Consider the following 23,926-nt stretch of genomic DNA (forward strand, 5'->3'; position numbering starts at 1 on the left):
AGGACTACGTAGCAGCTGATGGGTGGGACGTCTGGTTGAGACCTTGGACAGCCACTGCCAATCAGATGAGACAGATCTGATTTGGTATAAAGTCACTTCCTGTGTTCTTAGCTCATTTTACAGGAAGGTCACTGAGGAGGGTTTCCCCCCCAACCCTCCAACCTACAAAGTAGACTCCCATAAAGAACTGTTCCCACTGCAATCCTTTCCTGCATGCTTATTTTGGCCAACTGATAATGGATTTGGCCCCACGGCCTCCAGCTCCAATGTCAGTGGGGTGGTGAATCTGCTCTGGACCAGCCAGTACTCTAAAGGAGCTAGACAAGATACAGGATGGCTCCTTTGGAGTTCTGACTGGTTCTGACTGAGACCCAGAGCAGATTCACCGCCCTGCTGGCATCAGAGTCAGCAGCTTCCACTGGCCTCTAGTTATTGATTCTTAGATTATACTATTTTATCCTTGTAACCATTTTGTGATTAAGGCTAGGCCAAAAGGAAGGATGTAAATTACTCAAAACCACCAAGCGAATAGGGATTTGAACCCACCTCTTCTCAATCCAAGTCGAAGATTCTGTTCAGTTTACCATGTTGACTCTGGGAAGGTTTACACACCCATTTCTCATTTATAGAGAGGACTGGGTGTGCTGAGCCACTCCTAGGCCTTAGCTAGACGGGGCTTTATCCCGGGGCGAACCCCAGGATCGTCCCTGTGCGTCCCCATGACACACGGGATCCCGGGATCAGAGAGGGGTCATCCCTCCCTTGCCCCGAGATCTCGCCCTCCCCTTTGGTCCTGGTTTTTCCATGGTCCCGGGCTGACCTGAGACTGCGGAACATGTGGCCAGGTGTTGCGGGTTGACCTGGCTCCACGCGATTCCTTGCGAGGAGCTGGGAGCTGCACATGGGGTGCAACGTTCCTCAGGAGCGCTGTGCCCATCGGGGGTAGGGTGGAGGGAGCAGGGAAAATAATTTAAATTTTAAAAAGGATTTACCTTTAGCGCATGAGCGTTCGTGCGCTGCTGGTCCTTTAATTTTTTTTTTAAAAAAATGGTGGATGCGACGCCTCTCCTGCTGAGGTCGCCATGTGTCACGTGTAGACAGAGGAGGGATCTCGCATTAAACACAACGCAAGATCTTCCTCCGTTGCAGGACAGCAGGTAGGCTAAGGCCCTGGATTCTTGGCATATGTGGCTCTGTTATCCTGGGATTACAGCCCTTTCAAAAGAAACAAGGAATTTCAGACACCCTTGAAACATTGCCTCTCCCTGGGTCCTTCAACTGTGACGGATCCAGTGGAGAGTTTCTTTAAAGAACTATGAACTCCATCCTACAGAAATATCTACCTTCGTATTATCTGCACGATTAAGAGCCCCTGATCTTACTCGGGATAATTGACTGTTCCAGTTCATTTAAATCTCTGATCCCTCAAATGTTTAAACAAATCAGAGTTCAGAGGGGCCATTTCCCAGGAAAATTGAACAGCCTCTCAGAGTGTGAAATTGCCTAGCTTTCTCCTAGGAAGGAAAAGTATTAGTAGCTGTGGAAAAAGTCCAGGGCCCTCTGCCTGTCCCGTCCATAGCATCTGCGTAGCCCCAGCAACTGTCTAGCATGACAGAGTTGAAGCAGTGAGGAGATTAATTGCTACTGCCTTGGCTGGAGACATCGAGCGTATGAGTGAGACAGTCTCCAGTTAATGACATGACTATACTGGCAAGGTTAAACATAATATCTTATGTCAAGACACTGCTCCGAACCCTTGTGCCTGCACCACATAGTAACTCTGCACATCTTGGCTAGGCAACCTAGTGTTGAACATGAAACACCTTCTTTTTTTAAAGTGAAGAAAGTTCTCAAGCCTGAAAACATTTCTTTTAAATATATATGGTGGTATTATAGTTTCCAGGGAAGGGTAGGAGAGTTAGCAATGTCTCTGGGAATTATTTTACTAGATTTTATAATCTGTATAAAACCAATGTATTGTTCCTGTGAGGTGTGATCATGCTTTGAGTACAATGGATGGCTAACGAAAAGGCAGAGAGGTTTGTTATGATATGGATCTGCATTTTACTTGGGTTAGCAACATACTTCGAACAGTTGGGTTCTTTAGGAGGGCCCAGAGAAGGAGCCAGGAAAAGGCTTGAATACTAATACTACAGCTCAAGTGTTTTCTTCCACTGTTATGGAGAGAATCTTAGATGGTTTAGAATGGAACAGCTCCCATGCATGGGACATTAGTCTGGGCCCTCTCTTTTGACTGGAGCTTTTGTTTACCAAACCCCGCCCTCTTAACCATGGATCCAATCACAGATGAGGGGTGCGGCCAACTGAAAATTCATTTAAGGGGTGATGGTGGTGGGTGTGTCCATTTGTGGAAGCTAGATTACCTACTTAGAGCACTTTTGCTAGGAACAAGTAGCTGTTTTGCAAAAGCTATAACTTCTGGGGTTAGAACTTCCAGCAAGAGAGCATGTGCGGAATGCATACTTGCTTATTTATATCACCTGATGCCAGAGATACAACTTTGGCAGCCTGGGTATGCAGGCAGATTCTTGGGATCCTATTTCTCAAGTTTGAAGAACAGTTTAGCGTGGTGACCTAACCATGCGGTCAAAGCATCAATTGAAGACATTAATGAACTGTCTATACATCTTTTGGTTAGGGGATGCTTGCAGCTACAAGCTAAGATATAGGCAGTGGAGCAGCAAATATGCAGGTGCATCCATAGAAGACTTTGGTGGGCAGCAGTAGCAACTTGTGTATAGTACAGCTGCAAGCGTTTTCTAAGGTGGAGGAGTGACAGTTCTAGGGATTTAGATTAGGATGGTGAATGTCCAAAGACAGAGACTGGGCAGGCCTCATCTTGCCTTGCCTGTGGCGAGTGGAGCCAGGCCAATTTCTCTCCACCAGTTGTAATCTCTGATCATCAGTCTGCAGTGGTGGGAGTATTTTTCACAACCCATCGGGGCCTCTGAGGGTGACCTCTATAATGGTCGCTGGTATATCTGGCCTCTCTGTTGGCATGGTGATATTAGACATCTGGGTATGGTACATACATTCCTTGAAGTGCAAGATGACACATCGAGTGAAAATAGAAAGAAAAATGGTATACGCTGTTGATAAGTAGATCGGAGGATGCTTTCAGTACTTTCTGGGGTGCAAGAGAGATCATTTGGTTTAGAAATTATTATTATTATTATTATTATTATTATTATTATTATTTATATAGCTCTTTGCTACACAGTGCTGCACATGAAATAAAAAAGGTCAACAGTTTACAAAAATGCAGTAAATACAATAATTATGATAACAATCCTGAAGTGGATTTAAAAGACTATAACAATAAGATCTTAAAATAAAACCCTATAAAATGTGGGTTGTGGGAGCGATGTTGTTAATTCAGGCCTGTTTAACTTCAGAAGCTACACCAATTAACCAAGCTAAGTCCAAACAGGCAAATATCATCACAGACTAGGTTCTGAAGTTAAATAGGACTGAACGAACAGATATAAGGTCCAAGTTCTTCTTGTGAGCAATAGTGGTACACCCTACTAATATCACATCAGGACTGAAAGCCCGAGACTCACATTTGTATATAGGTGGGTTTAATTGTTTCCTTATATATTAGGTTTTTTGTTTAAATGATAAAGGTATCATCTGTCCTGTTCCCTTGGGATAGGGCAAGTATAAATTTAAATGAATAAAGGGATAGCTGATGCCAAGGTCTCCTGCTGCATTAGATCCTTTGGACAGGGGCTTGAATAAGAGATCCGTCTCCATTACTGTGTTCCCTTTTCAAAAAGACAGGTTAATGATGGGTGACCAACCTATTGTGAAGTTACTTCTGCAACCCACTTCTCATGGATGCTACTCAGTGCATGGAATTCGGAGACGGGCCGCCATGCATGTGGCTAAAAGGATTAGTCTGTTCATGCATGCTAGAACATTGGAAGCAGATGGCCAATTCAGCTTGTGTGTGTTTGCGTGTGACATTTTATCACAGATTTGCTGTCTTTTGTCCTCAAGTTAACTACAGTGCATTATCAAAGTTCACAAAAGCCAGCTGGAAAGCACACTGCCCGAGCTGTTAATTTGTGGTGTATGTGTGAGAGAAATATATTGCTCCAGTATGTTGCTGTGTGAAGACAGAAGCTGCATTGGAATGAGAGCGGTTTTTATTTTTAAAGTATGTTTTTCCTCAGAGATATCTGGACCTTTTTTTTTTTAAATGGAAAAACTCTTGCCCAGTTGAGTTCATGTTGCAAAACCATGTGCATAACCTGCATGATTTTTGCATCACATTCAGTTTTTAGCATAAGCTAAGGTAGGTTTAGCTGTGGTTTCATCCATTCTTAGCTGGATTTCCAGAACATAGTGATCTGGTGTGCATGATACCCACTTCATGGGTTATTTAACCCACAATGAGCCATGACGCCTGCAAGGACCACTTTCCATATCCAACATCCCCCCCCCCCCCCAAACTCAGGGGCTGTCTTGTCACGGGAACCTGGTGAACATGGGGTTATGCGAGGATGACGCCACCCTTGCATAGCCTTAAAGCAGACCATGTACAAACGACACGGCAACCCCCACCTGGGAGTTGGATAGGCAAAATGGTAGCGACATGCAGCTCGGCCTCACCGTGAATTTTACAGGAGAGTTGAAATAGGTAAGTGACAGGAAAACACATGTCAGTAGGCAGAATTCAAATGTGTTCAGGAGTGAAGCATACCCAAAGCCAGAATGCTGATGTTGAATGGAGCACTCAGGGGGATATTTACAGGAGAAGGAAATTCTTCAGGTCCTGAGGTCTCAAACTGTATAGAACTTTAAAGGATCAAAACCAACTTCTTGAACTGAGGCCAGAAACAAATAGGCAACCTTTTAGAATTTTGATACAGGTTCCACAGGGGTGGGGATAGCAAGGGCAAAGGGGTGGGGCCAAAAAAAATATGCCAGGATGTTGAAGCTTAAAGTTCTTACTGCCCATAACTAAGCACTAGGAGAGGCATTCCAACCTTTTGGAATGGGGAAAAAACTGCACAAAAGCTGGGAAACCCCCAAATCTCTGGTGTTTGGTATAAAGGGTGTGGGGCCAGGGGACAGAATCATAGAATAGTAGAGTTGGAAGAGGCCTATAAGGCCATCGAGTCCAACCCCCTGCTCAAGGCTGGAATCCACCTTAAAGCATCTCTGACAGATGGCTGTCTGGCTGCCTCTTGAAAGCCTCTAGGGTGGGAGAGCCCACAACCTCCGTAGGTCATTGGTTCCATTGTTGTACTGCTCGAACAGTCAGAAAGTTTTCTTGATGTCCTGCCGGAATCTGACTTCCTGTAACTTGAGCCCATTATTCCATGTCCTGCACTCTGGGAGGATTGAGAAGAGATCCTGGCCCTCCTCTGTGTGACAACCTTTTAAGTATTTGAAGAGTGCTATCATGTCTCCCCTCAGTGTTCTCTGTCCAGGCTAAACATGCCCAGTTCTTTCAGTCCCTCCTCATAGGGCTTTGTTTCCAGACCCCTGATCATCCTCGTTACCCTCCTCTGAACCCCCTCAAGGTTGTGGTGCCCAGAACAGGATGCAATCCTCAAGGTGGGGCCTAACCAAGATGAGGAAAGGGGCATGGCTGTCTGGGGGTGGATCTGGCCGCCTGGGCTTAAGGTTCCCCACCTTAGGGCAAAGGTTATGGATGTAATACAAAAGCTTCTAGGAAAACGTCGTTTTGTGAAGTGGATTGAATGAAAAGAGAGAGACTTGCTGGCACTACTTGCTGTTTTCAGGGAGGAGGAATCTCCCTCATAAGGAACAGTAAGGAAGAAGGGGTCAAGTTGTTTTAAGGGAGGAGGAGACTTTTGGCAGCCAAGGCTGGTAGAGTTGAAGGAGCTAAGAGCAGGGCTATGACTGGAAATAAGGCAGAATGGATACTAATTTGCAAAATTAATGAGCCATCGAAGTTTTCTAGCTTTCTCCTCCCCATTTTATTCACACTAATACTATTGTCATAGGAACAATCCCTGGAAGTTTCCCATTGGTGTGAGCTTGTGCTAACATTCCTTTGTGGGGTCATTTGAAAACAATGTCTTGCACTGTGAGAAGTTAATTCTATAATATTCCGAAGGGGTGAGGGGTTTTAAGAATATTCCGCTGGAATGTGATTGCTGAAAGCACCAGGGTCTTCTTTTACCAATGTTGCCTCTTTATCCCTCTTAAAGAATTTCAGGAATCCCAGAGCTTTCTTTTGGACTCCCTGAGGGTGGTGTGTCCTGACAAAAGCTAGACCTTGTTATGCTTCCTGACTTTTGATGGCCCTTTCTTAGTTTGGCTTTTACTCAAGGTTAATTTCTCTTCAAAGTGTCTTGTGGGGAAGGTGGGGTGTTAGGAAAAAGGTCCATGGGGTGATTTAAGACATCTATTCTCCCTCATTTTATTGTAGCAAAATTGCCCTCCTTTTAGGAAATGGGAACAAATCAAGAAAGATACTCTTTGGCTTTGCAGATTATTAGATGATTCCCAGGAGGTTCAAGTGGGTTAAATTAAGGGAACTTAAATCCAAAACTAGAGTACATCTTCTATTCTCTATTTTGTGTGTGTGTGTTTTTAAAAAAGGTCAAGAGCGTCTAATCAACATTTGCACTACAGACAGGTAATAGTTTGCAGGTTTCACCAAAGGGTTGTAACAACCCAGGCTGTCAATCACTTATATTGCACATGCAAATAGGCTAACACTTTTGGTTAAGTGCATTTAAACATGCCAGGTTTATGTGTATCCTAAATCTCTTTCAGTTCTCAGGAATCTTTACAAAAAATTGCAAAGGGAGAAGAAGTGCCAAGGCTAAGAGAGAGTAGCTTGACCAAGGCCTTAGCTAGACCAGGCTATATCCTGGGGCGAACCCTGGGATCGTCCCTGTGTGTCCAGATGACGCACAGGGGATCCCGGGATCAGGGAGGGATCATCCCTCCCTTGCCCCGGGATACAGCCCTCCCCTTTGGGCCTGCTTTTTCCACGGCACGGAGCGTGTGGCCCGTTTCCGCGGGTTTACCTGGCTCCGCACAATTACTCGTGCGGAGCCTGGAGCACTGCGCCCATCGGGGTTAGGGTGGGGCGAGCGGGGAAATTAAATAAAATAATAAAAAAACCTTTGCGCACGACCGTTCGTGCGCTCCTCTTTGTTTAAGGAAAAAATGGCAGGCACGATGCCTCTCTTCCTGAGGTCGTCGCGCCTTATGTGTAAACAGGGGTGAGATCTCGTGTTAATCGCGACGCGAGGTCTCCCCTCTTCTCCCCCAGACTTTCAGGTAGGTCTTTCATTTCATGGCTAAGATGAGATTTAAATCTGGCTCTCAGCTCTCACTTCTTAGCTATGGAACAAGCCAGGTTCTTGCCTAGCTGTCTCCTTAAGTTGCTAGTTTAGAATGGGCAGGGATGGTTTTTCACACACACAGTCCTACCTGCCATCTGAAGTGGCAAAGTCGAGCAAGAGGTACATCACATGGTTCTGCTGATTATGTAGCTTGTTTCTAATTGGTTAATTGTGGAATGAGTTCTCACATGGGACAATTGACTTCCTCCAGTAGACGGAGAAGTTGGCAAATATATTACGTACACACACACACACACAAATACAATCTGAGATACAGTAGTGGACACATCCAATTAGCACTGAGAACTAAAGATAAAAAGGATTTTCAGGAAAAACAATAACAATTGTAGGCTAGAGTATTCAAAACATGCTACCAACCTAAAAGTTAAGCCATATAGGAACGTTAAGATTTTAACAAGTGCCAGGTTATCAAATCTCCCCCCCCACCCATATTTAACCAAATGGGGGGCAGGCATAGAAATGTTCTTTTATTTTATTTTATGTTTTAAAATATTTGTATCCTGTCCTATATTGCAGGGCTCTCAGGGTGGCATACAGATAAAATAGATTCAAACAGTATAAAACAATAATGTACATAGCTAAAACATATTGGATGTGTTCAGACAATGGTGGGGTAATAATCAACTCGACAGTTGTTTATCTAGGGGTTACTCCCCACACAATATCATCATCATCATCATCATCATCATCATCCGTGGTGTGGATTAGCATCAGCATTGAGATGACTATTAATCCATGCTGAATTGACTCGCTCATTCCCCACCCTCTCTCCCCCTTCAGTCCTCCTGCTGTCATCCGATCAGCCATTGCTGCTGAAAATCTATAATGCCTTCTAATTTAGCCCTCAAAGTCTTTGCTAAAAAGCCATGTTTTAACTTGGTGCCGGAACGAGGCCAACATTAGTGCCAGTCGGGCCTCCAAGGGGAGGGCATTCCACAACCAGGGTGCCACAACAAAGAAAGCCTCTCCCCATGTCCCACCATAATGGATGTCTCACTTTCGTTAAAAAAAAGTGAATCACCAATAAATGTTATTCTACAAATCCTCAAAAGCACCATCATTTCCTAGAGAATACCAGCCCTACCTCCTCTAGCTACAGCCGTCGTTTCAATTTTTTGTGTTGAATGCTTGTTTTGGGGGATGCCCACAGCTCAGTGGTAAAGGTTACATGCAGAAGGTTCTAGGTGCAACGCCCGGTACCTCCAGCTAGTGCTGGGAAAGAAGACTGCCTGAAACTCTGGAGAACCATTGCCAATCAGTGTAGACCAGGGATGCAGGATCTCTTCCAGCCCAAGGGCCAAATTCCATGTTGGAGAAGCTCTCGGGGGCCGCATTTCAGTGGTGGGCAGGTCTGAAGGCAACAGGGGAGGGGACAAGATACCCAAAGTATGAGCCCATTTTAACTTAAAGCTCTTCCTGCCAGTAACTAAGCCTTAGGAGAGGCACTAACCTTATAGAATGGGAAACCACCAAATGATTTTTAGTCAGGGAAAGGGGGCAGGTCCATTTGGAGAAGCTCAGAGGGCTGGATTGGGACCCCAGGAGGGCCAAAGTTGGCCCCCAGGACTGAGGTTCTGCACCTCTGGTGTAGACAGTACTGAACTAGTGGAGCAATGACTTGATGTGGTATAAACCAGCTTCCTCTGTTCCTAGAATACTAAGGTCAGAAGCAGAATGCCCAGGGGAATTGGCTACTAACAAACTGCCTTTCACAGCTCTTCTGTTTAAATCTGGGGAGAAACTCCTTCCCCCATACTCATTTATATCGTTATTGAAACCTTTGCCAAGGTATGGGACGGCTTGCAATAGAGCAATCTTCTTACATTGTGTTTCTGGCACATTTTCCAGGGTGTTGGATTTTGGATGTATGGAAGACTTTATAACAATGTTGTACACAATCCGTCTTGGCAGGCCAGAGAGTTATTGTCCATTTTTATTTTCCTTCCCTGCTTCATCCTGCCAGCTTCTAAGCATTGATTATTCAGGTGGAAGAAGGTGCCAAGAAGGGGGAAACAAACACAGTTTGGCTCTTTGCTGCTATAGTTTGCCTGTTGTCTGACCTTCTGGACTTCAACATCTTCTTGTCCGCCTACATGCATTGCAGTTTCCTCTTCCAGCCCCCAATTACCAGTGAATTGAATTTGGAATTGTGGTATTTGGAAATGTCAAGGAGAATCAATAGGAAAACTCTTGGGGGACAATCTTGGTAGACTCAGCACATTTTAGAGCAGATTTGAAACATCTTCTGTGATAAATCTCTTTAGGGGTTCTGTATATGGCTTCTGAACTGGCGTGATTCTGCTCAGATGTCACAAGGCTGTGTGCTTCACAGACATCTGATACACATTTCACTCTCCCGGCCAAAAGTGCTTATTTTAAAGCTGTGTGGGAGTATCCCCTACGTTTCTCCATGAGTCACTGATCTTGGCATATGTCCTTGTTTGAAGGAGGCACACCAGCACTATGACTCATGCTGGGATACAATAGGCATCCTTCTCAGAGGACAGGTAATTCTGATGCATCTATACATTGGAAGTGAATGATCCAGTTGCACCCAATGCAGATAAGCAATAGAAGTACCTGCCCCCTCAGCACAGAGCAGAACGCAGAATCATGCAGAGATATAAGGGACTCACAGTGATCCTCCCATGCATGGCAGAAGCCTTTAATGATCCATTTATTGATTTTATGTCTTCAGATAAGAATGATAAAGCAGTTGTCATCAAGTGGGCACATTCTTTTAATTTACTAACAGTTCCTGGTATACAGTTTGGGAATTATTGCTATAAGGCTCCTGGTGTTGGTAGCTCAACAGGTACACCTACCCATATAAACAGAAGGAGGTGTTCACAGGATTTGCATGTGATTTGTAAATCGAAGAGTAAGAATTCCTCTAATGTGGAATTTGGTAGCTTTCAGCTCTCACAAAAACCTGAAAGAGGGCAATTTTTCCCTAAACTTCCTTACAGTCAAAGCAGTCAGACAATGGAACCAATGACCTAGGGAGATGGCGGGCTCTTTACCGCTGGAAGTATTCTAGAAGAGAGTGAGCAACCATCTTTCAGGAATGCTTTAACCTGGATTCCTGCACTGAGCAAGGGGTTGGACTTGAGGGCCTCAACGGCACCTTCCAGCTCTATGATTATATTAAATTTTGAGCTCTTGTAGCTGTGGAGTGAAAACTGAAAATGTAAAAGGCTTAGCATTGGTTCCCTTTCCCACGTTTAAGCCCAGTTCAGTGACAAGATATCAGAAATTATGAAAATAAAAGGAACTTGCCACCCACATTTACTGAATTTTCTGTCACTCCACCTTGCCCATCAAATGTAATATTTATTTATTACATCTGTATTACATCCTTTCCTCTAAGGAGCTCAGGATGATATATAGGGAGTTTCTGGTCATTTTATTCTGAAAAGTAACCCTTTGATTCAATCCCGCAAGTTTGGAACAGGCTTACTCTAATGTCGCATGACCCCTGCTCTTGGTGCTAGAGCTGGATGGCCCTTAGCACAGGACTGCTGAACTGTCTGAGCCCCCTTCCGTTAACGCTATGCTGAATCGTATAACGAGGTTCAATATGCATTGGCTTGCTTGGACTCTGCAGCTTTCTTCAGTCCAAACACAAGAGTTTTCCATAGTGCCCAGGCATCACTTCAAACACAGTACTGTCAAGGAATGATGAGCTTTCGTAGGCAGTGAAGGAAAAGCAGCAGTAGGCGGTGAAGGAAAAGCAGCAGGAAAAGTGACCTCTTGGGGGTGGCAGAGTGTGAGAGCCGGGTTTAGAATAACTACTTCTTCGTCGCTAAAAAAGAGGACACCACCTTGCGTAGCATTTGCAGATGCAAATTTATATAAGTGCACATTGAGAAAAATAAGAGCGATTATTTCAATAGAAAGAAAAGTCATCTCTTCACAGTGGAGAACACTGACTAGATGACCTGGGTGCCTGCTCAGTCCTCCAGATGTATTAGATTGTACTCCAATCCATCTGGAGGGCACCAGGTTGGAGAAGGCTGGTATAGTGCATGGTCTGTTATTTTATACCCTGCAGCTGGAGAGGTTCGTTTGAAAGGTGTCATTTTTGTTTTTCTGCTATATCTTTAGCCCCGTGAACAAATAGCTGTTTTGCTTTTAAGTCCACAAAGAATAAGCTATTCAGGGATAAACGAATACTGCAGTGGGTGAAAAAGTACTTTCAGCAGTGTGTGATAGGTAGGGAGGAGGCGTAGGCAGTGATCCTTGGCATGGGAACAGGAGGTGTTAGAAGTAGGTATGAGTACCCTATTTTTCACCTGTAAAATATTGGGCATAAGAGGGCTATCCGTTCACTGCTTCCAGACCCCCATCCCTTCTATAATAACATCATTTTTTGCCTCCTCCAAGAAGATTCTAGTTTGAACAAATCCTTTAGTTTTCCCATCAAATCTTTTAGCTTTTTCATCAGTTCACATTCTATAAAACATGGCCAAGAGAATTGCCCCACCTTGATAGGGGTGTTGTGAGGTGCTATATAAATAAATAAATAAATAAATAAATAAATAAATAAATAAATAATAATAATAATGTGCTATGGCATTGGAAAGAAGCTACCGGCATCTTGTGTGTTTAGGGTGCTCTCCTAATTACATTTACCTAGAAATTACATCACATAGAAATTCATGGGAGTTTCTCCTGTGTAAACATAAACAGAAAAACAACTTTAGGTTGTCATTTTGTGGCACAAATGTATTCAAAAAACAAAGGTACGCATGTTGACCAGAAGTAAAATTCCCAAACCCATATTTGTGTAATACTTTTATTAGGTCAAACAAGATTACAAAAAAATGTGCAAAGTTTTGAGATCTCTGGATTTTGAAAGCTTGCACATTTGTGTGATCTTCAGATTGGCCTAATAAAGGTATTACATAAATATGGACTTTGGAAACTTAATTTAAGAGTAGTTCCACTGATTGCGTGGCATTTACTCTGTGGTGTCAAGATTGCAGTATTCCTGGCTAAAATGGCATGCCAGGTTTGAACTGCTGCAGTCATTTTTTTAAACATTAATTTCCTCCCTGCATTTCTTTTGTGAAAAGAAACAAGACCTCTTCCACCACAAATTCCTTGATATTGGTATGAAAAGGGGAAAAACAAATGAACCGTGTATCCTCCTGGTTCACCAAGCAGGCTTAAACATATTCTCTGTGTTTCAAGGGCTACATTTTACTAGCAGTTTGGGAAAAGGAATGTAGTAAAAACCTTATTCCTTTTGAATAATTTCTTTATCTCTATTCAAATTAAACTGAAGTTACTGGTTTTTTTAAAAAAAGCATGATATATATAGGGAACATGTAATTTGCCAAAGAGTCATACTACATGTGGAAGTTCAGATTCTGAAGTCAGACAAAGTGACTAGGATCACACAACACGATAGCCCACACTCAAGGATTGAGTATGGGTTGTCATTGGACCATGGGTTGTTGTTGAAAAGTGGGTTATCAGTTGTCTGAACCCAGCTAAAATAACAAACCAAGGCTTGTTAACCATAAACAACCCATGAAGATAACCCATGGTTTGTTGTCGGGTTATGAACTGTGGGTTGTTCATCATTATCAAACCATGGTTTGTTATTGTGGCTGGGTTCACACAACATGACACCCACGTTTCAACAATAACCCCCTTTAGAGTTCTGATTGGTTCTGACTGAAAACTGGAGCAGATTCACTGCCCCATTGACATTGGAGCCACCAGCCTTCACTGCATTACATGTAGCTTGCCACCGTCATCATTACTCATATTGCCATGGTGATATTTGGTCAGAAGTGATATCGTAGAGCAGCCTTCCCCCAGCTGTGTTGGGCTAATGTGGTGGCTGTGCTTGCAGGGAGGGGAATGGGAATTGTAGTCCAACACATCTGGAGGGTGACAAGTTGAGGAAGGCTGTGAAAGAGTCACAAGAACAGGTAAATTTATTCTGTGATCGCAACCTGCTAATGCAGTACCTTGGTGCATAAATCATCCCCCTGAGAACATTGGCTTTTCTTTACAAAGAAGCAGCCATTTTTAAGGTAAGCGTATGCCTGAATGCCTGTAGGCTGAGGGTGTTCAGACCTCAGGCTTTCCAGATCTACTTAGCTTTTTAACTAGAGCTCTGAGGCCCACCATTTGGAACCAAGTGCAAAATGGCGGTGATGACGTGGAGCCCGATGTAAAATGGTGGTTTGGGGGTGGCAACTCAGGCCCAAGACGTTTTGCTGCCTGAAGCAGAGCCCAAATGGTGCTCCCACTCTCATTCAGACACCAGTTCTTGCCTTCCCTGGTGCTTCCATCCTGCTGCATGGCAGCACCAACCCTGCCAACTGCACTCTATGACCCATACCATACGCCAAAATAAACTTTATTAAGTACAAATCTACATTTGAATTACTGGAGGTCAGGGACTATAACACAAGGTTAGGCCTGGCAATTTCTTTAAAAATATATAATACATAACTTGCCAGTTGCAAGGAACAACAAATTGTTTCAATACTCTCAAGCATAAAATCCCATTTTACAGCTAGTGAACACTGAGGCTCAGAGAAATGCAATCTACCCATGTACCAGGCAAGTAAGTATAAATTAAGACTGCAGCCTTTCTGTTGTTACGGTTGTTAAACAATTGCTAATCAGAAACCTTGGCTGATCTGCAAATTACCCAGACATCTACCCATAGATCACAATTTCCCCCCTCCCTTCCGTGGGTTAGATTATGCCTTGGAAAATTCAAAAAAGATGAGCAGGATTGCCAGATGTCTGGGGTAGGAGTTTAGGCTCTTGCAAAGCTCTCTGTCCCTCCCTCTTTACTCTGAAACAGATTAAATCATACAAAGCAAACAGATAATGCAAATTAATCTCTAGTTTTGTTCATATAAAAATTGCCTGGTTTATTTTTACTTCCTACCAAAAAAACCTGTGTGTTTCACCTAAGGATGGAGATAGATCCAGATAATATCTGGATTTTATATTTTCAAAAATGAGGACCAGCCATTGTATGTTCCTTTGTCCCAGCAGTCCTAGGGACATTCCTAGGTGAAACCTGAAACCTCCATAGCATCCAGCAGAGCCTAACATAATTAAGTCTGCTATCTCCTTCCACACAAATGCAAAATTGTGACTAAATGTAGTCTTCATGGTTTCACTACCATGCCAGCTCCTCAGTCCCATCCCTGGGTCTGGCTTTGTTTAACATCCAGCCTGATGAAGAGTTCTGGAGAACTTGAAAGCTTGTTCATTTTTTGTGACATTTTGGCTGGTTCTGATAAAGGTATTGCTTGACCATAGTTATGCAAATTTGTGTAATTTGTACATTTTGCAAGGTTCTATGTCTCTTGACAGGACAAACGCAGGTTCTCTTGGCTCTAAATTTTGATTTTTAGGCCAGATTAATGGCCACTGTTTCAGAGAAAAACACCCCCCCCCCGAATGTGGGAAAAGGCTGCTCTATTAACTATGGGTGTGGGGAGAGACGACACAAAGTATTCTCGTTAAAATCTGACCTCATTGCCTTTTCTGATGTTGGACATACTAAATCACAAGCAACATAGCATGGTTTTCCAAACACATGTGCTTTGACCTGATATTGTGACTCTTGAACATCTGACAGTCTCATGTCCTCTTCTTTTGATTGAAGGACAAAGTAGGATAATATCATGGTTGCCAGATGTCTTGTTAAAGGGTGCTCTTTTTATAGCCTTTTATTCCCCAAAGAACACAGCTGCATATGGCATAAAGGATATCATTTTCCAGAGAATTATTACAATCCTGTTGAAACTTCAGTGTCATCTTATTTTATGAATTTTTGATTTTGATAACAGGGGGTCCAACAGATAGCTAAAGGTCCAGTTCACATGTTCCCATAAATCATGGATTATCGTGAGGGGAATGAGCAACTTTGAACCTCTCTCCCTTTTCTCCATGAGGGGGAGATCGGAAGCTTTTGCCTCAGTTTTTGATTAACCACAGTTTAGCATTATGGCCGAACTCTAAACTGTGATTAAACAACCATGGTTAGTTCAAACAAGCCAGCTTTATAATGTGGTTTGAAGTTGGCTTGTTTCAATCAACCCATCGTTAAGATTAAACACAATTTGTTAGATTAATCAAAGACAGAAGCAACAGCTTCCAATCTCTTTCTCGGAAGAGGAGAAAGGAGAGGAGAGGGGAAGTAGCTTCAACCAGCTGAACTTGGATCCAAGAGACCTGGGTTCAAGTCCTGTCATGGATTCAGGTCCTGTCATGGATTCATTGTATTAACTCTGTATTACAGATACAGGGGGAAGAGGGGGAGCTAAGGCTGAGATGACTTGCCTAAGACCAGCTTGTAAATTTGTGGCTGAGGGGATGTTGGAACTTGGACTTTCTATGACACAGCTTAGCCTCTTAGCTGCTATGTGAGTGTTTTGACTTTTACTTAGTGGTGTAGAAAAGCACTCTGCACCTGCTGAAACAATTTCGTCATAGCTTCATATGTTGTGGAGTTAGCAGGATAATGGCTGTCCAATCCAGAAATACATGGGTTCACTCATTTCTCTTACTGTTCCCTAAACAAAATATTCAATGTTGTGAGAAAAGACTTTTGTTCTGTGGTAAAGGAACCATCTTGCAACTGGCGGTGATAAGTATCCTTCTATTTCCCTGACAGTTCTTCTGCTGAGCATGTAGGCAATGTTTGTATTGGGTTTCGGGGGCCTCACTCTCAATTTTGTTATTAAGAGCCTTCCATTTTGAATCTTCCTCCAGGGCCAGGCCATGGTGAGGCAGAGACGAGGGAATGCATCTATTACAACGCCAACTGGGAACTGGAAAAGACTAACCAGAGCGGGGTAGAGCGCTGTGAAGGAGAGAAGGACAAGCGCCTCCATTGCTACGCCTCCTGGAGAAACAACTCTGGCTCCATCGAACTGGTGAAGAAAGGTTGCTGGCTCGATGATTTCAACTGCTACGACAGGTAATGGGGAATCGGTAGAACCAAGGAGCACACTCTTAGGTTCTCGCTTCACGTGGGGATCGGGGCTCTCTGCGGAAGATGCAGTTTTCCCTATCTCCATTCATGAAATACAGATACTTGGCCTTGTGTTTGTCCAGTGAGTTGTAGTTCCTATGGTGGCTACAAATAAGCTTTCAACTGCAGAATCAAACCTTTTGCTAGTTTGTTAAAATTTCTAATGTTATAATCATAGAATCATAGAATAGTAGAGTTGGAAGGGGTCTAAAAGGCCACCTAGTCCAACCCCCTGCTCAATGCAGGAGTCCACCCTACAGCATACCTGACAGATGGTTGTCCAGCTGCCTCTTGAATGCCTCTAGTGTGGCAGAGCCCACAACCTCCCTAGGTAACTGGTTCCATTGTCGTACTGCTCTAACAGTCAGGAAGTTTTTCCTGATGTCCAGCTGGAATCTGGCTTCCTTTAACTTGAGCCCGTTATTCCGTGTCCTGCACTCCGGGAGGATCGAGAAGAGATCCTGGCCCTCCTCTGTGTGACAACCTTTTAAGTCTTTGAAGAGTGCTATCATGTCTCCCCTCAATCTTCTCTTCTCCAGGCTAAACATGCCCAGTTCTTTCAGTCTCTCTTCATAGGGCTTTGTTTCCAGACCCCTGATCATCCTAGTTGCCCTCCTCTGAACACGCTCCAGCTTGTCTGTGTCCTTCTTGAATTATGGAGCCCAGAACTGGACGCTGTAACTAAGTTACAGCTTCTATGTTTTTGCTTGGTAAATTATGAGACACTTTCTGTATCAGCAAAATGAATAAGGTGTCAAGGGGCTGATAGTGGCCAAAATATAATTATAGCCACTTTGTCTTAATTATTTTCACTGGTTAAATATGGAATTAGAAAGCAGTTCACTAATGACTGTGTAGTCGCTTCTGTCCTACACTGTGTAGCCCCTTCTTGCTTTGCAGCCCCTTCCAATCCTACACAGCAGTTTGAGTTTTCGGAGTAAAGGTGGCAAACAGAATAGCAGCATGCATTTTGATAAAACAACGTGGCCATATTCTTTCATAGTTGCTGTTGGTCTTTACTTCCTCCAAAACCCTTTTCCGACTGTCTTTTTCTTCCTCAAATGTGTATTTTTTTAAACTGATGGTACAATTCATTGAAATTGGTTTGAATGATAATTTCTGCCTTTTACAAAAAATGCAGGCAAACTCAGAGCCCCTGAAATACAAGAGCAGCTCACAGAAATTATGAGCGTGGTAATTTTATAATATTAGGCAAAATCCAACATTACGTGGGCGGACATCCACTAGTGCAACAGGCGTTTCTCTTCCCCTACACACACACACACACACACACACACACACACACACACACACACACACACACACACAGAGTCTGCTTCAGAGGGGTTCCCCCAACCCTCTAAAACTGATTTGGAAGATTTACAAGGGGCTGAAAGAGGAGTGGGAATTTGATCAGCCAGCGGTGTCAACAGAAGGACACTGTTGGATACAACCCATTAATTGCAACTTGAATACAACCCGGTTAGCTAGTCTGTTATTCTCTGTTGTGTCGCAGTTTTCTTTTCCAGCACAATCTTACACGTGTCTGCTCAGAAGTAAGACCCAATATGTTCTGTTGGGCTTAGTTACAGATAAGTGGCTATGGGATTGCAGCCTTAGAAGAGTAATTTCACAGACTGCTATTGAGGACACCCCCACCCCCATCCCGCCCGCCAGCTCTATTTTGGCAGAGATTCTGCAACGGACTTGACGCTTCCCCTCTTATGACCGTTGGAGAGCATGCTGAGGCACAAGTGACAAAACTCTTGTGGATATTCTGAAAATAGCCGCCCCCCAACAATTCCTCTACAAATACTTCTGTATTTACCCCCCCCCAAAAAGAGAAAAAAGATTAGAAGTTGAATACCATCAGCACCAGTATTAGTATTAAAGAATGACTTGCTAGAATGACTCTGATAAACACCCAGGCTATAGACAGATTTAGGCCTTAGCTAGACCTAAGGCTTATCCCGGGATCGTCCTGAGGTCGTCCCTGTTCATGTAAATGACATACAGGGGATCCCGGCAGCAGGCAGGGACGACCCCGGGACGATCCCAGGATAAACCTTAGGTCTAGCTAAGGCCTCAGTCTGTTCTGGCTTTGAGGACTGCTCCTGCCCCCCCCCCCTGCAGTTTCTCTTATCTAGGTTTTAGGTATTTTGCTACTTTTCTATATTTTATCTCAGTTAGCTGATGGTGTTGGTCTCAGCCCTGGCCCTTCTGCACATCCCTTTTATCCTCTTGATTTTGTTTATGTTCCTTGTCATTTCTTTTGTTTTGTTCAGTCTTCTAAATCGATGTTCTGCAGTTAGCAAATCAGCCAGGCTATACAATCTTTTTTCTCTCAGAGTCTTTCTCTCTTTATGCTGTTATGGAACCTGGAATTCTCTACTTGGCACCACTACTCTGGGTGCATACAATTCATCAACCTTTCCCCCCTCCCCACTTCCACCCCAGTCTTTTTAGGACAATGTGGTGGGATGGTGCTTTTCACTAGTATAAAGATCTTTCTTTCTCCTCATTATTCGTAACAGATGCAGTGATGTCCACCAATTTGGATGGCTATAAGGGTAGACAATTCCATGGAGGAAAAGGCTATCAATGGCTACTAGTCCCGATGGCTATATATTATCTTCAGAGGCAGTATGTCTATGTACCCCCAGTTGCTGGGGAGCATGGGTGGGAGGGTGCAGTTGCACTCATGTCCTGCTTGCGGTTTTCCCATGGGCAGCTGGTTGGCCACTGTGCAAACAAAATGCTGGGTTAGATGGACCCTTGGTCTGATCCATCAGGGCTCTTCTTAAGGACTTATTTCAAATTTCAGGTTGTTTCTTTGCTGCTTTTTATTTTTGGATAGCTGTGATATGTCATCCTCTAGGTTCTCTCTTGTTCATTCTTCCTTTTTGATCTTGTGTTCGGCTACTCTTTTCCTCCCTTCTTCTCCCCCTATTCTTCTCCTTGGTTTCAATACCCATATTGACTCATAGTCTGAATATTTTCTTCAGCATTTCCTCCCTCGTCCATTCTTTTTCTCTTACCCTCTCTTCTCATACCCTCCAAGCATCCTGCAGACCACATCTTAGACCTTGTCATTCCTTTACACTGCTTTTTCTTTTTCCTTTCAAACCTCTATCATGTTTGTTTTAGTAACCTCTTGCACTCTCCACCCCCCTCCCCTATGAGTTTCCAAATCTTTTTTAAATCATAGAGTTGGAAGGGACTTCAGAGATCATCTCATCCAACCCCTTGCTCAATACAAGCTCTGCACTGCGGGGCACAGCTGTAGCATCCCTGACAGATGGCCAACCAGGCTCTGCTTAAGTAAAAGCCCACCACCCCACAAGGCAGTCTGTTTCACTGCTGAACTGCTTTTATTTGGAAGTTCCTTTCTGACATCGTAAATCTTTAGTTTGTGGAATTCCTCTCCTAGGAAGGACCACCTAGCACTGACTGTATTCTCCTACTGGTACTAGGCAGAGGGTTTTGTTTTTATTCTCCCAGGCTTTTAAATATCTATTATTTTAATATGGTGTCATTAAAAAAAAATATTTATTTATGTTTACTGTTGTATTTTAGCTTAGTTGAGGGATTACCCTGTTCCTATTGTCTCAGCTCCCACCCTCCTTCCAATTGCCCTTTCCTGTCTAATTTGGGAACTTCTGTTGAGACTGCTCTGTGTAAAATCTCCAACAATCCTCTAAATGCTAAGACACAAGTTGTATTTTATTCTGGTTTGTCCTTGATCTTTCCTTAGCTTTTGATAATAAGCCTGTGTACACCAGTTGCTGGGGAACATGGGCGGGAGGGTGCTGTTGCACTCATGTCCTGCTCGTGGGTTTCCTGTGGGCATTTGGTTGGCCACTGTGTGAACAGACTGCTGGACTAGATGGACCCTTGGTCTGATCCAACATGGCTCCTCATATGTCCTTATGAAATACGCCCTGATGGGATAGTTCTCTTCATTCTTTGGGATTCTGTAATTCTGCTTTACAATATTCAGCAAGTTTTCTCTTGGTATTTCAATGAAATAACTCAACCCTTTTCTTGTTCTTCCTTTTAGTCTCACTCCACGAGTTCAAAGTTGCTATTTACCTCCCTTTCCCCTCAAGACCCTTCTCCTTTTTGTTGGGTTATTGTACCAGAACTTTTCTCTCTCTGGAACTCTGTTTGTGCTCAGAAACAAACACACATCACGCAGGTCTTACACAGCAGAGCTGGTTTATTTCCTTCAGGCTTCTGTGCAGTTCAATTCAGATCAGTTCAGATCAGCACACTGAGGCATACACAGAGAGCAGTGATCATAGAGCAGTGATCAGTAAGCAGTGATCAGTTCCATTTTACACAAGTGAGAAACTATATACACATCTACACAATTCTTATCTACATTACATATAGCTGTGATGAGGCTAACTTAGAATCTTGGCAAGGTTCCCAGAACAGCCTCTATCTCAAGGTAATTGCCCACAGATAGACTTTCTCTGTTTAACCCTGAGATAGCCATACACACACAATTTTAATGACTAAGCAAGTATTTCTTTTCATATACTTAACAGTCCTCCTCTTGCGCATGTTGTTTAAATTGTGTTACAATCTGAGACCCAGCTTTAAAAGCATCTCTTTGTGTTTTACCATTGAATGTTCCACCTGTCTTTCTTCATTTTGTTTTATTTTGAATACCCATTTACTGTTAATGGCTTTACGACCTTCAGGTAAAGGTACTAGCTCCCACGTTTCATTTTTTTCTATTGCTCTGATTTCTTCTGACATTGCTTCATGCCAGCCCTGAGCTTCTGTAGGTTCTATTTCCTGAATTTCTTCAAATGAAGTAGGTTCATAGGCTATCAGTAAAGCTCTATGAGAAACCTGTTTGCTTTGGTATTCATCTGAATAACGAATTGGAGCTTTGCGTTCCCTTTCTGGTCGCTTTGGCATAGTTACAGGCATAGTTTCCTCCTCTACAGTTTCTTCCCCCTCCCTCTCTTGCTGAGATTGTTCAGGAATTTCTTCTGTTTCTACAGCTTTCTGTTCTACAGGCAAACTTACATACTGTTTTGTTTCCTGCATTTGTTCATGAAAAACTACATCTCTGCTCACAATTACACTTTTGTGATATGGAGACCACAAACGATAGCCTTTTGTTTGTGTATCATATCCCAACAGTTTACATTCCAAACCTCTTTGAGCTAGCTTTCCTGGTCTGTTTTCTTTCTGAACATGAGCAAAACATTTACTTCCAAAAACCCTTATATGTGACACTCTAGGTTTTCTTTTGTAAAACATTTCATATGGAGTTTTTTCATGTACAGAGTGGTAAAGCCTGTTTAACAAATAATTTGAGGTGGACAAAGCTTCTGCCCAGAACAGATTAGACAATCCTGACTCTTTCAATAGAGCTCTTAACATGTTCTGCAAGGTTCTGTTTTTCCTTTCTGCAACTCCATTTTGAAATGGTGAATATGGAGCAGTAAGGTCATGTTGTATACCCTCATCACTGAGGAATTTTTTAAATTGGTTGCTAAGAAATTCACCTCCCCGGTCCGTTCTTAGATTAGCTATAGGTTCTTTAAATCTATTTTTATTCCACTTAACAAAGGCTTTAAACTTTCCAAAAGTTTCACTCTTCTGTTTTAACACATACACAAATCCAAATCTACTGTAATCATCAACAATAGACAAGAAAAATCTGTTTCCTCTTTGACTTGTCTCAAAAGGACTTGCAAGATCTGCATGAATTAATTCAAAAATTCTTTTTGTTGTTCTCTCACTATGTTTTGGAATGTTTGACTTATGACACTTGGTTTCACTGCATACATTACATTCTACATAGTTAGAACATGGTTTGATTTTCACCCCTTCACACAATTCTGGAATCTTAGAAATTGTTTTATAGTTAGCGTGACCAAACCTTTTATGAGTTAAATGGATACACTCTTGGTGTGGTTTGCAATTGGCTATTGTTTTTGTTGTGACTTTGCTGGCTACAACTTCATTTTCTGTACAAGTATTAATCACATACAAAGATTCTTTCATTATTCCTTGCACACACACCTTGTTTCCCTGTTTTATAGTACAATTTTCTTCAGTAAAACAAACCTCATACCCCATTTCTGTTAACTGAAACACACTTAGAAGGTTTGTTTCCAATTCTGGTACATATAAAACACTTTGTAGTTCAACTCCCAGACAATCAAAATATACATTACCCACACCACAAATCTGGATTTTTGTTCCATTTGCAAGGGTAACACACTTTTGCTCTGAAGTAGAAGTTTCCAAGTTTACAAATGAAAGTTTGTCTTTTGCCATACTTATTGAAGCCCCAGAGTCCAAAAACCAAGGATTCATTGTCTCTTTGACTCTTGCTAGAAGACACTTCTTTGTTGATTCAGCTTCATTCATGTTGTTCTCTTCTCTCCACTTTGCTGTTGACTGCTTTTTCTTCTTGTTGTTGTTGCAATCCCGCCGTAAATGTCCTGTGGAACCACAGTTAAAGCATTTCCTTGCCTTTAATGCAGCCACCACGTCAGAAGATTTATGGCTTTGTTGAAATTCAGCCACAGGATGTTTAAAGCTCTGTTGTTTTGAAGCTTGTCTTCTTTCATAGGTTTCCAGTAGTTTTCCAGCTACATACTCAAGGGTTAATTTTTTCTCCTCTTGACTTTCCATCATGGTGACAACCGCGTCGTACGATGAATCAAGACTTGACAAAATCACATAGACTTGGTGTATAGTTGTAAACTCCATCCCTCGTGCCCTGAGTTGATTGAAGATTTCTCTCATGCTTTTCAAATGGTTTGACATAGACTCCCCTGGTTTCAGCTTCATTCCATACAGCTTCCGGGTTAGAATTACTTTACTGCCCGCTGTTTCTCTTTGATATACAGCTTGTAGCGCATTCCAGCACTCTTTTGATGTATTCAAAAACTGAATGAAGGAAATTTGAGAGTCTTCCACAGCTAATGCAATAACTGCCATTGCTTTTGCATCGTCCTTAAACCATTTAGCATTCTGTGGATCTGCTCTATCTGGTGGATCCTCTGTGACTACATACCACAGTTCAGCCTGAATCAGATACATTTGCATTTTGTAAGACCATAATGCATAGTTAGAGTCATTCAGCTTTTCTAACAATTGATGCAAACCAGACATATTAGCTCCTGCCATTCCCTCTGCTTTAGGAATTGGTATCTCACCGTCCTCCTGCTGAGAGTCCTCCTCAGAGTCAGCCGACTGAGATTATTCTTCACTTTGCAGCACTGGCTTTAGCTTGATGTCTTCTTTCATCAACAGTTTTCTGTTTTAGCAGACTCCTGGTTCTGATACTGCACCGTTCCCATCAAGTTCTGGTTCTTCTGCCTGGGTTAGGCTGGCGTAGACTTGCCTGGACTGGACTGGGCTGGGCCCATAACCTTTGTTAGGTTATTGTACCAGAACTTTTCTCTCTCTGGAACTCTGTTTGTGCTCAGAAACAAACACACATCACGCAGGTCTTACACAGCAGAGCTGGTTTATTTCCTTCAGGCTT

At 42.9% G+C, this 23,926-nt stretch overlaps 1 protein-coding gene across 2 annotated transcripts in view; it reads left to right on the forward strand.

Annotated features, from left to right (window-relative positions):
• ACVR2B (activin A receptor type 2B) overlaps positions 1–23,926 on the forward strand; it is a 149,765-nt gene that overhangs the window by 87,954 nt on the left and 37,885 nt on the right. For both annotated transcript variants that reach the window (XM_063126064.1, XM_063126072.1), the window contains exon 2: positions 16,140–16,347. In XM_063126064.1, coding sequence (XP_062982134.1) covers positions 16,140–16,347 — 208 coding nt within the window. The remainder of the gene's footprint in view (positions 1–16,139; positions 16,348–23,926) is intronic.

Source organism: Elgaria multicarinata, chromosome 1 (assembly GCF_023053635.1).
Source record: "Elgaria multicarinata webbii isolate HBS135686 ecotype San Diego chromosome 1, rElgMul1.1.pri, whole genome shotgun sequence".
Lineage (NCBI taxonomy): Eukaryota > Metazoa > Chordata > Lepidosauria > Squamata > Anguidae > Elgaria > Elgaria multicarinata.